The sequence below is a fragment of the Cryptomeria japonica genome, chromosome 3 (assembly GCF_030272615.1).
Source record: "Cryptomeria japonica chromosome 3, Sugi_1.0, whole genome shotgun sequence".
Lineage (NCBI taxonomy): Eukaryota > Viridiplantae > Streptophyta > Pinopsida > Cupressales > Cupressaceae > Cryptomeria > Cryptomeria japonica.
In genome coordinates, this window is record NC_081407.1 from 825,015,895 (window position 1) to 825,033,457 (window position 17,563).

Here is a 17,563-nt window from a genome sequence, read left to right on the forward strand (position 1 = left end):
TAAAAGCTTAGTTTAGTTATGGCTCTTTTCAAAAGAATTAATAAAAAATATTTAAATAGATGAATTATTTTGATCATGAGCATGCACTTTGATGTGGTAGTATAAGAGTACCCTCTTGAGCCTTGGAGAGTTTAAAATGTAGGAAGATAAGCCTTTTTGCATGATGGGGCAGCCCATTTGATAATTTTGATAGTAAAAATTCATCATGTTTATGAAATCTTACAAATTCTTGGAGAGGAGTGACTGAAAATTCTTCAATAAACTTCTTGAAAATTATTAAAAATACAAGACAACAAAAATTGTCAACACCACCTATTTATGAAAACTCCTTGACACTATTTAAAATGTTATTAAAAACTATTAACTCTACATAAACATGATCTACATGACAATTTTTCAATTACAAAACCTTTAAATCTAACTATTAGAATAAAAAATATTATATATTAAAATAAATAAAAATTAAATTTACCAAATTTGCTTAAAGTTCTATTTTATTCTATCCCTTTTTCTTTCTTTTAATTAAAAAGAAATTATATAATGTTTTAATGACTCATCTAATCAGAGGACTACAACTTACTTCAAAAAGTTCACATAAAGAAGGCCCATTGGCCGATCAAGACGATTTGGAGTCCGACGCGAAAAACCCCTGAAAACCCTGCAAACTCTGAGGAAACTCTTTCGCTTCTGTTGAAACCCCGCCTTGCCCCAATACTCCTGTTTGCCGAAATCCTATTGCGCTGCAATCTCTCACTTGGCTCGCTGAAAGTTCTGTGTCAGAGTGTGTGCCTTGTTTGCGATGGAAGAAGAATAGAGAGGAACAGCAAACTTTTACATGATTTTGGGGATAAACATGATAAAAACATTCGACCTCAAATCACCAACGTCCATGGACAAGGATTTCACAGGCTTAGTATCAGAGGCTGCGAGGACAACGATTTCGCCTGAATATAATATCTCTCCGCAGTCTAATAATGGAGAAGGTCCATCGTCAGGTTCAGTAGAAGTTCAACCCAAGGAGAATGCGAGCGAATCTCTTGGTTCACAGGTCAAAGAAGTAGAGCAGAGGGGTTCTATGCTCGGTGCTCGAGGCGGACCACTTTTCATGCCCGGATTGGTCAGTCCCTATACCAGTATTCCTCAATTCCAAGCATCTGTTACTCAGCAGTTAACTGTAAGTATTATTCTCATACCTTTTGTTTTCCAAACCTAGTTTTCATTATTCTTTTTTCGAATATTTTTTTTCATCACTTGAGCCACGTGTGATATGTCTTTGCCAACAAAATACCCGCAATCACATAAGTTTTTCAACCAAATATTCTATTTACTTCCTCAGTTCTTCCTTAAACTGTAGTTGTTAAATGCGAATTGTCATTTCAGTAGTGCCCAGATAAAAAATTCAAGGGAGTACATGAATGTTACTATTCCTTAAAACAACAGTGAAAAACTAGTGCTGCGTGCTTGGTAAGAGTGGTAAGGTGGAGAGATTAGCCTTCCACTGGTGTTGATTGAAGGTGGCCAATGCATGGTAGCTCACTAGTGCTATGTGCTTGGTCAGAGTGGTAAGGTGGAGAGATCAGCATAACATTGGTCAGTGAAGTTTGATTCAAAATGACACATCTGAATTTTGATGGATCACATAATTTGATATATTATGAAAACATCACTTGTACGATAGTGAATGAGCTAGAGATCTCTACGAGGAACAGTTCACAAGGCACATCACATGCGGAAGGTTTTGCAAACAAGGTGTTGGCTTGATTGTAGGTGAAACTTTATGTTTAAGTGTTCTTCATCTGGGGTGTTACTGGACAGGTTTATTTTCTGGATAATGTTGTGCTTTATTCCTGTGAATATTACCTAGATTTAACAAGTGCTAAGTGGACCATTCATGTTCATTAGAGATGGTTCCTTGTCTACCACTGCTCATGAAATATGGATCAATGAAATTTGACTCAAAACAATGAAGCTGAATCCCTATAAACTATCACATATTTGATACTGAATGGAAACAGCACGTATATTAAAATATGTAGTATTCCTCACATATCCAAGAGCTACTGTAACCATAAAAGTTTTCTTTCTTTCCTCTTGTTTTTTCTTATCTGAATATACAAAAGATCCAAAGTAGTTTCCTTAGGTTTTGAAAAATCACGATGTACAACCAAAGAGAGTCTAGGGTGTAGTAAATTCAATCCTTTTTGAAGTATAAAATGGTTAATAAAACGTTGATGTATTGTATGCATCAGAAAGAGGCTACTACAATAGTCTAATTTAATGTTCAGTAATTTGACTGCCTCAATTTTGGAAAGCGTTCTCTTTGTATAGATCAGTGATCACTACCTTTTTAGTTCTGTTTCATCTCTGCATTATTCCTTATACATGTTTTTTTATAATGTCTTGCTGCTATTCGACAACAAACTGCAAAATCTGAAGATTTGCTTAGAAATGGCAAAATCCCCATCAATGATCAAAGTAGCATTTCCACATTGATAAGTATTTTTGCCTCTCAGAGTTAGATTGAGCTGCTTCTATCATTCTAGGCTCTGATGTATCATAAATGACAAATGTCTATCTTTTTTTTTGATTCAAACTCTTTCTTCTGAATTCACTCATAGCTAATAGTCCTGCAAATCTGTTCCAGCCATTATTCCACATGACAATGGTCATAGCTGTTGTTTGTAACTAGGAAAGAGGGTTCGGATTGCCTAAAGGCAACATCTGAACCCCTATCGGACTGGGGCCTTCCCTTAAGGTAACGTGTAGGACTGGACCTAAAAGGGTAACGTGCCCCTAAACAGGACCAGCCCTATATTAATCACGCCACACTAAATTAACTTGGCGCCAAAATCCATATATTCAATCAAGGACGACTTGGGGTTATATGCTCATATAAATAAAGATCAATTGCCAAACTCAAATGATTCATTTTTTTTTATTTCTCATGCAATCAGCGAAATTCTTCTACAACTAAGTGTGCGAAATTGAGAAGAGAATTGGGCGAATTTATTCAAGGAGATCAAAGGCATTTGGTGTTCCTAATTTCTGTTAGAGAGTAGACTTGATGCAGACTTGGAGTAATTAGAAGGGCAGATCTGATATGATAAAAGGAGCAGATCTGATAAGAGGTTGAAGAGTCCAGCTAAGTATTGTATTGGTACAATTAAGATTGAATACATAATCTGACTTGTGGGTCTTTAGTGCTGGGTTTTTCCTCCTTGAAGGTTTTCCCAGGGTATTTGTGTTGGTCTCTTGTGCACTTGCTTTCATTCTTGCATTTACTTGTTTATAGTTTACTTAATGTTAGCAAACAATTAAATACTAAAATCTGATTACTGATCTGGGTCACAAAATTTAACATGGTATCAGAGCTAAGGTGTTACTAACTTCAGATTTCAGTAAATCATTTGTTGCATCTAGTTGCTGTTTGTTTTCAGATTAAAATGTCAGGTTTGAGGGCTGAAGATAGACTTGATGGAGCCCTTGATTTTGCTGCTTGGAAAGTCCGTATTCTATTGATCCTTGAAGAGAATGATCTGCTTAAATTCGTAGAAGAAGAAAGGCTGTCCCCTCATGAAGATGCTGAAGAACTGAAGCAGTTCAAGAAAGACTCCCTCAAGGCTAGGAAGATCATAATCGAATCTGTCAAGAATCATCTTGTCACTGTCATATCAAAATTTGCTTTTGCCAGGGAAATGATCAAACACTTGGAAGGGATGTATGAAGTCAACAACCTCAGCAGGGCTCTTGCTCTAAGGCAACAACTACTTTACATCAAAATGAAAGAAGAAGACTCAATCATGGCCTACTTCATGAAGATCAATGAACTAAAGGACAAGCTAAGTACTCTTGATTGCCAAATTTCAGATAAAGATCTTGTCATAATTGCATTAAATGGTCTACTTGATGAATGGGAGCCATTCATTCGTAGCATTGGTGGAAGAGCTGATCGTTCCAACTTTGAGCGTCTTCAATCTGATTGCATTGAAGAGGAATCTCGAATTGAGGTAAGAGGAAAACTCTAGAACTCTCACAAAGATTATAATCATGTTCTCATAGCTAAGTCTAGGAAAGGTGGGCATTGGAAGAAAGAAAAGAAAAGCAAAGATTTTAGATCCTCCTCCTATGATCCAAGGAAGAAGTCAAGAGATTCCTCCCACATTCGTTGTTTCAGATGTGATAAGTATGGTCACTATGCCAGAGATTGTCAGAATGATCCGAAGGAAAGGGAAGTCAATTTAAATGGAGTTGCTGAACAAAATGAGGACTATCTTTTTATCTCTGCTCTATCAAGCAACGTTCCTATGGACAGTGATACTTGGATAATTGACAGTGGTTCCTCCAGACACATCTCAGGTTTTCGTGAGCATCTTTCAGATTTGATAGAAAAGGATACCAACCTTCATGTGGTAATCAGTGATGATGCTTGATACTCGGTAAAAGGTTTTGGTACTACCTCTTTAAAACTAGATTCTGGTATTTCCTTACAACTCTGTGATATTCTTTTTGTACCTGGTATTAAAATAAATCTTATTTCCATTTCTGCTTTAGAAGATAAGAGTTTGCAAATAGCATTTTCTGAAGGGAAAGTACTTGCTTGGTCTAAGAAATCTAATTTCAAAACTGCTTGTGTTATTGGAAATAGATGTGATAGTTTATATAAGCTTGCAGCTAATCCAATTCAAGCTCTCATTCATGAGGCTTCTGAATCATGCGAGCTATGGCATAGAAGACTTGGACATCTACACTTTGAAGCTCTTCCCACTCTCGGTAAAATGGTTAAAGGTATGCCTAAACTTAGTTTATCTCATGATGATGCTTGTAAAGGTTGTGCAATGGGTAAGAATGTGAAGAACCCTTTTCATAAAAGTGATAGTAGGGCTAAAGAAAAGTTAGAATTTATTCATTCAGATTTATGTGGTCCCATGTCTGTAGCATCTCCTAGCGGCTTCCTTTATTATGTTATCTTCATAGATGATTTCTCTAGGAAAACATGGATTTACTTTCTTAAATCTAAAGAGTCTGAAGAAGTCCTAAACAGATTTAAAGAATTCAAAGCCTTGGTTGAAAACACTACTGGAAATCGAATTAAATGTTTAAGGTCTGACAATGGAGGTGAGTACACCTCAGGTAGTTTTTATGATTTCTGTATTAAGACAGGAATTAAGAGGGAGTTCTGTGTTCCCTATAATCCTCAGCAAAATGGAGTTGCTGAAAGAAAGAACAGGACCATTGTTGAAGCTGCAAGAGCCATGATTCATGATCAAGATCTGCAACCTTTCCTATGGGCGGAGGCATCCAAAAGAACAGTTTACATTCAGAATAGATGTCCTCATCGTGCTCTAAAGAATGTAACCCTTGAAGAAGCCTTTACAGCAATCAAACTTGACATCAACCACCTAAGGATATTCGAGAGCCCTGTGTATGTTCATGTGCCTGAAGAAAAACGAACCAAGTTGGATCCCGTTGGAAAGAAAGGCATCTTAGTGGGATACAGTGAATCTTCCAAAGCCTTCAGGATCTACATTTCAAGTCAAAGGTATGTTGAGGTAAGTAGAGATGTAACTGTTGAAGAAGATATTGCTTTCAAAAGATCTAAAGGTTCATTATCTGATAATGATGATATGGTGATTGAAAATCAAAATTCAAATGTTGATGCTAACCCTGAGATACAGAAGGAGTCCATTGACCTCCCGGACCAGGAAGTTCAGGATGATCCACTAGAACCCATGGACTCTATAGATATACCTAAGGATATTGTGGTCAGCAAGAAGAAGCCACTTTGGGTTAGAAACACTATTCAAGATGCTGAAGGATTTGTTGCTCCCAGAGGAACCTTTAGAGATAGCAAGAGACCTCAAAATTACGCCAACTACATTTCTGTAATGTGTAACATCATTGAGTCTGAACCTCACGATGTCGAAGAAGCTATTTCTCATCATGCTTGGAAATTAGGCATGGATGAAGAGTATGGGTCTATCATCAAGAATGATGTTTGGGATATTGTACCCAGACCTAAAGGTAAGTCTGTTGTTTCTTCTAAATTGTTGTTTAAAATTAAGCATAATGCTGATGGTAGTATTGAAAAGTATAAAGCTAGATTTGTAGCTCGTGGTTTTTCTCAAAAGGAAGGAATAGATTATGAGGAAACATTTGCTCCTGTTGCTAGATATACTTCTATTAGATCTATAATAGCTATTGCTGTAGCCAAAGGTTGGGAGCTACATCAAATGGACGTTAAGACAACCTTCCTCAATGGTGTCATTGAGGAAGAAGTCTATATTGAGCAACCAGAAGGTTATGTAATCCATAAAAGAGATTCTCATGTTTGCATGTTGAAGAAAGCCTTTTATGGGCTCAAACAGGCTCCTCGTGCTTGGTATGAAAGAATTGATAAGTACTTACTAAGCTTAGGATTTTGTAAGAATGATGTTGATGCTAACATTTACTTGAAGATATATGATGATGATATGCTTATTCTGGTTTTGTATGTGGATGATTTATTTCTCACTGGTGAAAATAAATTAATCATAAGATGTAAGAAAGAATTAGCCTCAGAATTTGAAATGAAGGATTTAGGCCTAATGCATTACTTCCTAGGGTTAGAAGTATGGCAAAAACCCAATGAAATTTTTCTAAGTCAAGGAAAGTACACTATTGATATTCTGAAAAGATTTAGAATGATGGACTGTAAACCTATGTCTACTGCTATGGAATCTAACTTAAAGAAGTTAAGTGTTTCTGCAGCTAACTTTGATTTTGCATATCCATATGAGTACAAGCAATTGATTGGATCCTTGATGTATCTAGTTAGTCCATAGATGGCACATTCGCAGAGTACTCGGTGAGTTGCAAAAACTCGCCAAGTTTTTTGCAAAAACTCGGCAAGTTTCTTTTAAAAACTCGGCTAGACTAAAAAAAGAGGCCCAAACATGTGAAAAAATGATCAATTTTTGTTTTTTCAGGTCAGTTTCATTCTCTTCATCAAAATATACACATGGAATATAACATTTAAGTATAAGTGACTTTAAGTTATATTCCATATATACTGTTAGGATGTTTGAGAGTGGTTTTAGACCTCCAGGAGTTATAATACAAAATCTAGTTTTTGGAGGATTCTTCAATTTTTGAGACTTAGTCAAATTTCAGGATCCTTCGGCGATGCCCCTTGACCCCAACCTGGGGGTGCTGCCCCCAAACCCCTGTCGAAAAATATAGGGGGAAACTGTGTTGATGGAAGTAGGGAAAATTTAAACTCCAAGTCTGATTAGGCTCCATATAACAAAATAATTAGCATTGAAGAAATCCTGGTATTATACATTTTAGAGTTGAAAGTTTGAAACTATGAGTATGAATGATGAAATTTCAAATATGATGAAAGTTTGAAACTAGTTTTGGCTAGAGCTGGGAAGAGGAAGTTGTATTTACTTTTGGTTTTACAAAAACTATTTACTATTTTGCTTCCAGCCATCAGCATTTCTCATGAGGATGCAATTTTGTAGACACTTTGCATTTAAATATATCTAGAATCAACTTGTTTCTTTTGTGTTATCATTTATTGACTCATTGGATGCATCTTCTCATTAAATTTTGCAAAAAAAATGCATTTTTTATTAAAATTAAGTGTGTTTTTACGTTGCTGAGTTTTTCGCCGAGTTTTTCCGAGTTTTTGCCGAGTTTTTTTCTCAGGGGCTTGGTGAGTCGAGCTGAGTCGCGAGTAGTTCAACTATGATCTAGTCAATACTAGACCAGATATCTGTTATGCTGTGAATGCCCTCAGTCATTTCATGAGCTTGCCTAAACTTGTTCACCTGGTTGCTGCCAAGCACATTCTAAGATACCTGCGTGACACTATTGGTTATGGGTTGAAGTATTCATTTAATACCTCAATCTTCTTGGAAGGCTATTCAGATTCAGATTGGGTAGGAAGTGTCAAGGACAGGAAAAGTACTTCGAGTATCTGCTTCAACTTGGGCTCTGTAGTAATCTCTTGGGCATGTAGAAAGCAATCTTTGATAGCATTGAGCACTGCAAAAGTTGAGTACATTGCAGCATCTGTTGCATCTAGAGAAGCAGTGTGGCTTCGCAAACTTCTTGTTGGATTTTTTGGTCAACCTAGTGGTCCTACCACTATTCATTGTGATAATCAAAGCTGTATAAAGATGTCGGTAAATCCTATGTTCCATGACCGGTCCAAACATGTGGAAACGCACTATCACTTCATTCGGGATATGGTGCAAAGAGGCACCATTCAACTGAAGTATATTAGCACAGATGAACAGGTTGCAAATATTCTTACCAAACCCTTATCCAGAGTGAAGTTCGAATACTTTAGAGACAGACTTTGGTATTGTAGAAAATGAAAACCTGATTGAGAGGGAGTTTCAATCTCAGTGATTTTATCTGCAGCATTTTGATCATTCTTTGCCTGTGTGCAAGAATGAAAGGATCCACTCTATGCTTGTGTGCTAGATGGAAAATTGTAATTATGTAAAGACCCACTTGTGTATTACACTTTCTATTCTTGTGTGCTAGAACCATCCTATGCTCGTGTGCTAGGTGGAAGATGTAATTCTATGCTCATATAAATAAAGATCAATTACCAAACTCAAATGATTCATTTTTTTCATTTCTCATGCAATCAGCGAAATTCTTCTACAACTAAGTGTGCGAAATTGAGAAGAGAATTGGGCGAATTTATTCAAGGAGATCAAAGGCATTTGGTGTTCCTAATTTTTGTTAGAGAGCAGACTTGATGCAGACTTGGTGTAATTAGAAGGGCAGATTTGATATGATAAAAGGAGCAAGTCTGATAAGAGGTTGAAGAGTCCAGCTAAGTATTGTATTGGTACAATTAAGATTGAATACATAATCTGACCTGTGGGTCTTTAGTGCTGGGTTTTTCCTCCTTGGAGGTTTTCCCAGGGTATTTGTGTTGGTCTCTTGTGCACTTGCTTTCATTCTTGCATTTACTTGTTTATAGTTTACTTAATGTTAGCAAACAATTAAATACTAAAATCTGATTACTGATTTGGGTCACAAAATTTAACAATAGCAACTCTTCAAATCAGCTAGTGTGTTGTACCTTTGAATCTTGTTCCTCAAGCAATGATCCATTTAGGTTAGCATAGGTGCAATGCAGAAAAAGATGGTCTCCATTTTCATCATTTTTACAATACAGGTTTGGAGGAGCTATGGCAACCCCTTCTTAACAAAGTGCGACAGGTTATGATTTTTCTGTGAATAGATAGTTGTACGAAGGCGTTGGGTTTGGATTCTCTTTTAATTCTTATTTTCTGGTGATAGAAGGGGGTTAAAGGATTCTCAACATTTCAAAAAGTAAACTCATAGATGGCTTTGACAGTTACATCGTTGGACTTATCGCCTTCACATCTCAAGTTGTCTTATTCAATTTGCGATGAGAAATTGAATAAGTTGAGAGATTCTCAATGTATCCTAGTTATAAGAGAATAAAAGGCCTGACCAACCTTTTCAGGCAAGCTTTTGTCTAGACATTTAGCTCTTAGGATTTTACTCTATGGCCTTTGCTTTTCTTATAGATTTTCTTGACATCTATTTGATACACCTTTTGAACAAATTGAACTGCAATGGAGAGAAGCGACTGAAATGGGACCATCTTAGCTGTAGGAGAAAATGTGTCCTCATAGTTCATCTCCTCCTAGTGTGAATATCCTTTTGCAACAAGACAAGCCTTGTACTTCTCCAAAGTACCATTGGCCTTACTCATGACATTATATATCCATTTGCATATAATGAGTTGTTGATTGGGAGATAACTCTACCAACTCCCAATTATGATTCTTTATCAAGGCATCATTCTCATCCTTCATGGTGCCTCCCATTCGTTTACATCATGGTTTTTAATACTGCTATAGTTTAGCTACTTGGAAAAGATGTCATGAAAGAGAAAAATGAACATCCTCAACTATTGAACTAACAATTTATTTCCCTATCCTCTGAGGCTGTGCATCTGATTGGGGAAGTTCATTCTTGCACTCACCATCTAAAGTGGAACAAAATCACTTAGGTCTCTAATACATCTTAGGTGAACTTTGTGCTGGCTAAAACTTAGTCAGGGTGGGGACTACTTCAGGTCGGTGTCTCTAATAAACCAGTGGTGAAGTAAGAGGGTTCATCTTTCAAAGGAATTACAAACACTAGACAATGGATCTCCATTGATCACCTGCTGAACAAAAGCAAAGAAACTTTTATGACTCTTATCAATTGGGGCGATGAATAGGGGAGGTAGCATATAAGCCCTGTTCTTCAAAGAACAACTCAGTCTTTCATGTCTCTTGACTTGAGAGTTATTGGGCAAGCTACGTGAGTATCAACATTTCTAACATTGGATGGGGAGGGATCCATCTTTTTGGAATTAAGGCAGTCTTAGACAATTGCAAAGCAACTTTTCAGTTGTGCTATTGAAGAGTATTAGTCTAGCAGAAAGGAAAGCAGCCTAAAGGTGCAACGTGGGAAGCCCACCAACATTGTGTTCAAGTTTTCTCATGTCAATTTTTGAGGATAAAAGTTTTTTGAAAGGGGGCAATGTTAGGAACCCTCATTTTGATATATGTATTGGAATTAGTTAGTATTAGCTTGGGTGCATATGCTTTAGAAATCACCCCGTATGCTAAATTAGAGCAAAACTGTAAAATTAATTTTTAGTAATGTTCGCAATTATAATTTTGTGTATTATGTTATTTTTTGTTTTCTTCTTTGGTTATGTATAATAAAACAACTCCAATTAACTGAAACAACAAGGAAGTGCTGTTATTGAAATGGTATTTCGATATATACAATAGAGACGAAAGGCTCTATTTATAAAAGATTACAAGATGATGTTTCTAAAAAGAAACAATCGTAAACAAAGAAAAGGAAACTTACTAAACCAACTAAGATGATTATTATAGAAACATTACAATATTATTTTAATACCCTCCCTTAATGGTCATCATTCTAACTACCCTACAAAAAACATAATCCGCAGGTCTTTTGATCACGAATGCATAGAAGGCCGCCCCCTTCTCTTCAGAACTCTCAGTGACATGAGCTTGCTGAGACCCTCCCTGGTTTTGCAGAATTTCTTGATATGACCAAGATAAACATTGATATTTTGTTGACAAAAAAATCAACAAAAAATTGAATTCATGATTTTGTCCAAAAAATCATCAATTTTTTTTGCAAATGAACACTGTTTGCCCCAACAACCCTAGGTGTGGCCCAAAACAACTTTAAGAAACCACGATTTTTGTGGAGAAAATAGTCAAACCCTTGATGGATGCTGAGATCACACACGATTTTGTGAAAAAATTGGCAAAAACCTTCATTTTGGTTCATCAAAAACAGAAAACATTAATGATCATGATAATTTAGGAAAAAATCAAGCAAAACCCTCCATGCTTTTTATGGAAAAAATCAAAAAACCCTTCCATGCTTTTTTGTGGAAAAAATCAGTAAAACGAAAACACATGATCATGATTTTTGTTAGAAAAAAAATCGGCAAAAAACTTAAGAGATTTTTCACGGGAAAAACTCTAAACCCATCATTCCAAAACCCTAGTTGCGTGTAGTTAACCCACGATTTTTACAAAAAAGGTGCAAAAGGGAACATAAACTCTTGTCGGAAAAAGAAGACGATCTCGTAGACTGAAAAAACAAATGGTAAAAAACCCTTCACACAACACAACAACAAACATCATGTGGAGGAAAAAACAGGTCATGATAGGCAATTTTTCTGAAAAACGTTCGCATTTAGAGGGTAAAACTGTCACGATTTCACCAGGTGTGCCCAGGATAACCTCAATAAAAAAAATGTCACATGATTTTTTAGCAGTCGTGGCAGAAAAAGCAATACCCTTGCGCTAGAAAACTGCCAAAGAGGCATCACGTGGAAAGAATATTGAGTGGTCGTGGACTTGCAGATGTCGCGTGGTAAAAACCTTGATTAGAAAATGTGAATACCTCGGCCAGAAATTGCGTGCAAGAACCCACTCAAATCTGCGATACCCTCGATGCGACATAAAAAACCCTCAGCACGATGAGAAAAAACACCAGTCTCTGACTTGGTCACAACGGAAAAACCTTAGGCAAATAGGAAGGCTGCGATTCTTGGAGAGACAAACCACGATTTGCAGCAAAAACAAAAGACTGCGATTCTACAATAGAAACCCTCGAAAAAATGCACCTACAATTTTTTTTAAAAAAAAAAAAAATCGAAGAAAAACTTTCAGAAATCCTTGTTTTGAGAAAACCACGTTTTTTCATTAAAAAAAGATTCAAATTTTTTTTGGAAAAAATTCCTGGTAGCCCACAAACTTTTTAAGAAAATTCGTCAAAAAACTTAACTTGCTTTGATACCATGAAATGGTATTTTGGTATATACAATAGAGATGAAAGGCTTTATCTATAAAAGATTACAAGACGATGACGATGTTTCTAAAAAGAAACAGTCGTAACAACATAAATGGAAACTTACTAAACCAACTAAGATGACCATTATAGAAACATTACAATATTATTTTAATAGTTATGAACCTTGTTGATATGAACTATTGAGTTGACTGAGTCACTGAAATATATGACTACTGTCGTAAATTTTGCTTGTTAAAGAAGCTAAAAATGAAAAAAATTGCACTGTGTTCAATATAGATTCAGATCCGACAGATTACATATAGGTATTTGGATCCCTCTGTTGGCTGATTACTATAAGCTGAAACGATTCAACTATTCATAAACACAGCACTAGAACAGCAATGAATGATCACAGTTTATTCAATTTATCATCAGTTTTGAGAATAGTTAAATAGACAACTTGTTCAAGAATTACAATTCACTGTTTCAATTCAGTATAGCAGACCTGGAATTGCTTGTGTTGATCACCAAAACTAGTGGTTTAGTTGGCAACTGTAGCCTGGAATGAACACCCTGTCTCTAAGTGTGAAGTTGCTACTGCTGATCAGGGTGTGACTGGAAATGAACATGAATATGCTTGATGTGATGCATATGCCTAGTCCTTCCCTTCAATTTCGATTATGGAGTGATCTGATTTGCGACACAAATGGGAGTTATTGGCTTTTACGACAACCCGATGAATAAGAAAGCTGCATCTTTTAGAAGTGGCTTCGTGGATCTTAAGAATCCACTTGTCTCCAAAGGTTTGATTCCGACTAATCAATAACTCCAGCTGTAGGGCAGCAAGTGAGCAACAATAGTGTTAGACATTTTGTCATTGATGTCAAGTGGTTTTTGTCAAGGTTGTGCTATTCAAGCTAGAGGATTACTCAAAGTTATATTGGGTTGAGTTTGAAGTGCTTTTCGAGCTGCTGTTTATTCATTAGATCTTCTCAATTTTGCTTGAGCTGCTTGACATGCTTGAGCTACTTGCTTGGCTGTCAGCTTCAGCAACTTGTGTGCTTACTTGTCACCATGTCAGCTGCTAAGTCAGAATTCTTGCCATGTCACCTTTGAATGGTCAAAGGAGCCTTTCATACGTATGTTTTTAATGGTGGATTAATTAATCTATTTCTAAATATGGAGTGATACTTTAAGCTTATATTCTTTATCTTTAGATTTGGACGTGGTGGCTTATTTAATTATGTCGGCAAGTGGAGTTTTATTTTTAATGCCTCCTTTAATACGAGCGACTCTCTTTCATAGGTGGTTTGATATTTTTGATGGATGGAGAACTTACGTGCTGCTGTTGGTAACGTCTTTTGATAGACGTGTTCAGAGTTTTCGGGGAGAATTTTCCTTTTTTGAGAGTCATACTATGTTTCCAGCAAATTTTTAATACGTTTTTTATATAGTGGGAGCTGTAAATTGAAGTTGTGCTTCTGCCAAGAAATTTAATATGACTTTATGAGAAGGAAGTGCATATGAAAAAGGCTATTCGCCACTTTGTAATATGTGAGATTTTTTAAAAAAAGGCATTGGTCACAGATTGATTGATGAAAAAGACGATGGACTTGGAAGTGGCGAAAAGTGTTGGGTATATGAAGCCCAACGGTCACATGACTGTCTGCCTTCCCCAAACTCTTCGCTTCATGCTTGAATAAATATATGAACGACTGGGTGTAGTCTATGTATTGTGTATTGAGATATCAGTTAATATAAGATTTCCCTGCTTTAGGTGTGGACGTAGGCAATCTGCCGAACCACGATAAATTTGTGTGTCTCATTTGTCTGTCTGTGAATTTATTATTCAGTTTTTCTGCTCTTCTAATTCGTTTTTAAATCCTAACAATTGGTATCAGAGCCATGTTGGCTTGAGCAGAGATGGAGGAAGAAGGAGAAGGTAAAACTTATAACTTCTATGGCAGTTTTACGTTCCATGTAAAACTATGCTTCAAGTGCCGCGTACATTGGTGGGATGGCTGGAAGAAAGAGGGGAACTCAGTTGAAGAGGAGAATCCAACAAAAGAGAAGCATGTTGGGATTCTCATTTGCTCTCCTCTTGAGCCAGCTTTGGCACTTATTGGCTAAACTGTTAATGGCCGAGAAGTTGTTGGCATTCGTGTAGTGAAGGTTGAACGCCGCGATACCTCGGTTGGAGTTGAAGATAGTCCCTGTATAGACATTGGAATTTCTGAGCAGAAAGATGTTGGAAAAGAGGTTGTTGTTGAAGAGGATGAACTCAAGAGATTGCGGGAGGAAGAGTGTATGCCATCGGAGACCCAAGTTGAATCTACTGTTGACTCCCGGGATGAGGAGGGTGTAGATCGGAGTGAGGTAGCAGAGCAAAGAAGCCTTGGAGAAATTGTGGCTTCGGAGGGCTTTGCAGATGGCATGGCCTTGGCAAAAATAAAGAGGCACTCCCATGACGATGAGGACGGCAATAGACTTAGGTATTCTTATTCAATGGAAGATAGTAGGAAGGATAGGGCAGATGCACAAGGCAGAAAGATCGAAGATGATGATGGGCCTTTGGATAATTTTGTGGAGAAGAGCAGAGTTATCCGTGTCGCAGAGTCACTTCACACAGAGAGGACAAGCTAGGCGAAGGCGAAACACACAACACTAGACGAAAAGCCCAAGTTCTCCTACGAAGGCTATGCGAATGGCCTAGGAGAAGAAGAGGGCCAAGATGATATTCGTGCTCTTGATAGTAATATAGCTGGAGCACAGAATGATGTTCCTTGCGTTGTGCTTAAGTTTGATTGCAAGGAATCGCATGAAGGGAATACCCAAGCAGATTTATTTGCAGTGAATCATGGTTTGGCGGAGGAGGATTTGAGGAGCCTGTTGAACATGGCTGAGAAAAAAGGCATGTCTATTAGCCAAAAACATGGTTTTAAAAACTTGGTGGTTACAAAATGGCTTGACAGAGAAAACGCTCCCGGTGGTGGTGAGGGAAAGTGTTGTGCTGGCGAATCTGTTCAAGAGTTTCTCACGACATTCCCTGCTGACTGAGATAGTGCATTGGACAAAATCCACTTGCCACAGAGGCATAACCTGAGAGAGAGACGACAAGGATTTCTGTATGGCCAAGGGACAAAAGCCACATAAATGCTTAAATAGCCTGGGGAGTTTGTAAAGAGAAGTGCATCTTATGTGGTCTTGGAGTCTGTCAATTGCCACGGTCAAGTTGGAAAAGTTTTTCAAAACAGAGCAACGACTCTTTACTCCAGTCAATTGCTGCAAGATGGACAAACGATGCTTTTCCTGGAAGCTCTACCTAAGGAACATGTGAAGGGGCTATTTTATGGTGAAGTCGGGTTTCATTGCAAAGGTTTTTTTAGTCCACATGGAGTGGATAAAATTGGCAACAAGGATGATTTTTCCACCATAGCTTGTCCAGGTACACAGACATATGAAGGAGGGTCTTTTTGGTCTACTATTGTACATGGCTTGAATATAGAATTTGGTCGAACAAATGTTGAAGGGGACCGAGAATTTGTGAGAGACAAGTGGGAATTTGATTTCCCAGACTGCCAAAAAGAGGGGTTGTGGACCCCAATGCCTGGTTATTGGCAAGAGGATTTAAGGGATTTTTCTGAAGAGGATCATCGAATTTTCATGACTTCTTTGGTGTCTGAGGAAGATGCCAGTTTTTTAGATTTTCTGTTACGGGGGAGCACAGGAGCAGGTGACCACTATGCAGGAGTGTTTTTTGAATCTGCTGGAAGTAGTGTTTTCGTTTATGGATTACCGGGTGAAGTAGTCAAAGAAGATATTTTTACCTCCAATTTAATTTGGAGAAGACTCATTCGTAGTGTGCTGGAACAAAGTCTGGAAAGATTAAAATCTTCTTAGGATTTGGTTGAAGTGTAAGACTACGATGGAAAAGTAGGGGATGCCACAATGCATAGCTGTGCCGTTTGGACTTCACGGGGGAGATTGTTGGGTATATGAAGCCCAACGGTCACATGACTGTCTGCCTTCCCCAAACTCTTCGTTTCATGCCTGAATAAATATATAAACGACTGGGTGTAGTCTATGTATTGTGTATTGAGATATCAGTTAATATAAGATTTCCCTGCTTTAAGTGTGGACATAGGCAATCTGCCGAACCACGATAAATTTGTGCGTCTCATTTGTCTTTGTCTGTGAATTCATTATTCAGTTTTTCTGCTCTTCTAATTCGTTTTTAAATCCTAACAAAAAGTTTATTGCAAATGATATGTTATTTGGAGATGATTTTTATAGATTATGTTCGGATATCCAAGCGAATGATATGGTGTGGTGACATGGTGACATTGTTGTAAAGAAATACATCAAAGTTTTTTATTGTGGTGGAATATGTTTTTGGTGCGCTGAAAGAATATGGTTCAGTTAATAAGTTTTTGTATTTGATATATCTCTGTGTGGAGTTTGTTTAGGGGTGAATCGCTTCCTTGTGTGTGTGTGGAAGGGACTTTAAGCAATAAAAGATACTTATTTTGGTGCTGTGCCTGGTAGTGATACCATAGTGCATCATTCCTCTTTTTCTTGGTTATAGCAGAGTTGTGGCAATTTTTTAGTGAAGCCGTTTTATTTTTGGTATTGTGGGTTGAAGTTGTCTTGAATTAGTACTGGTAGTAGTATTTAGTCTTTCTTCTTCTCTTGGTTTTGGTTTGCAATCCTCTGTTTGTTTGAATCGAGAGTTTTAAAAAGGGATTTTGGTTGGAAGCTATAGCGAAAATTTATCTTCTGGCTGGTTGCTGTATGTATTGTGTTGGAATAATTGATATAAGAATGAACTCAGAAAACACGTGTGAGCAATGTTCTTTCAGAAATAGCTCTTGAGGAAATTTTGGACAAAACAGTGATATACTTCCGAGGAGTCTTCATATCAGTCATTGAAGAGATTTTGCTTCAGATTGTAGCAGGTGTTCACTCATTTACTTCTGAGCAGTTTCAATCAGCTAGGTTCATTAAAGGTTTTTGAGAAGTTGAAGTTGGTGCTTCAGATTTGATAAGTTGGTTTTTGAAAGGGTTGGTGCCCTTTGTGAGTTGAAGCTCACTTTTGTATTGATTGGGTTGGTGCCAATTTGTTTAATAAGAGACTTTGATGCTTTGGTTTTTACCGAAAGGGTTTTCCACGAGAAATCTGTGTGTTTTTGTCT

General features: G+C 37.3%; 1 protein-coding gene across 2 annotated transcripts in view; it reads left to right on the top strand.

Moving 5' to 3' along the window:
* Positions 1-575: 575 nt before the first annotated feature.
* LOC131054788 (snRNA-activating protein complex subunit) overlaps positions 576-17,563 on the top strand; it is a 206,156-nt gene continuing 189,168 nt past the window's right edge. Inside the window, exon 1 of one of the 2 annotated variants that reach the window (XM_057989384.2) lies at positions 576-1,174. In XM_057989384.2, coding sequence (XP_057845367.1) covers positions 836-1,174 — 339 coding nt within the window. In that variant the 5' untranslated portion in view covers positions 576-835. Of the gene's footprint in view, positions 1,175-4,652; positions 4,786-17,563 lie in introns of those variants that run through there. The other variant, XM_057989385.2, reaches the window with a different exon arrangement.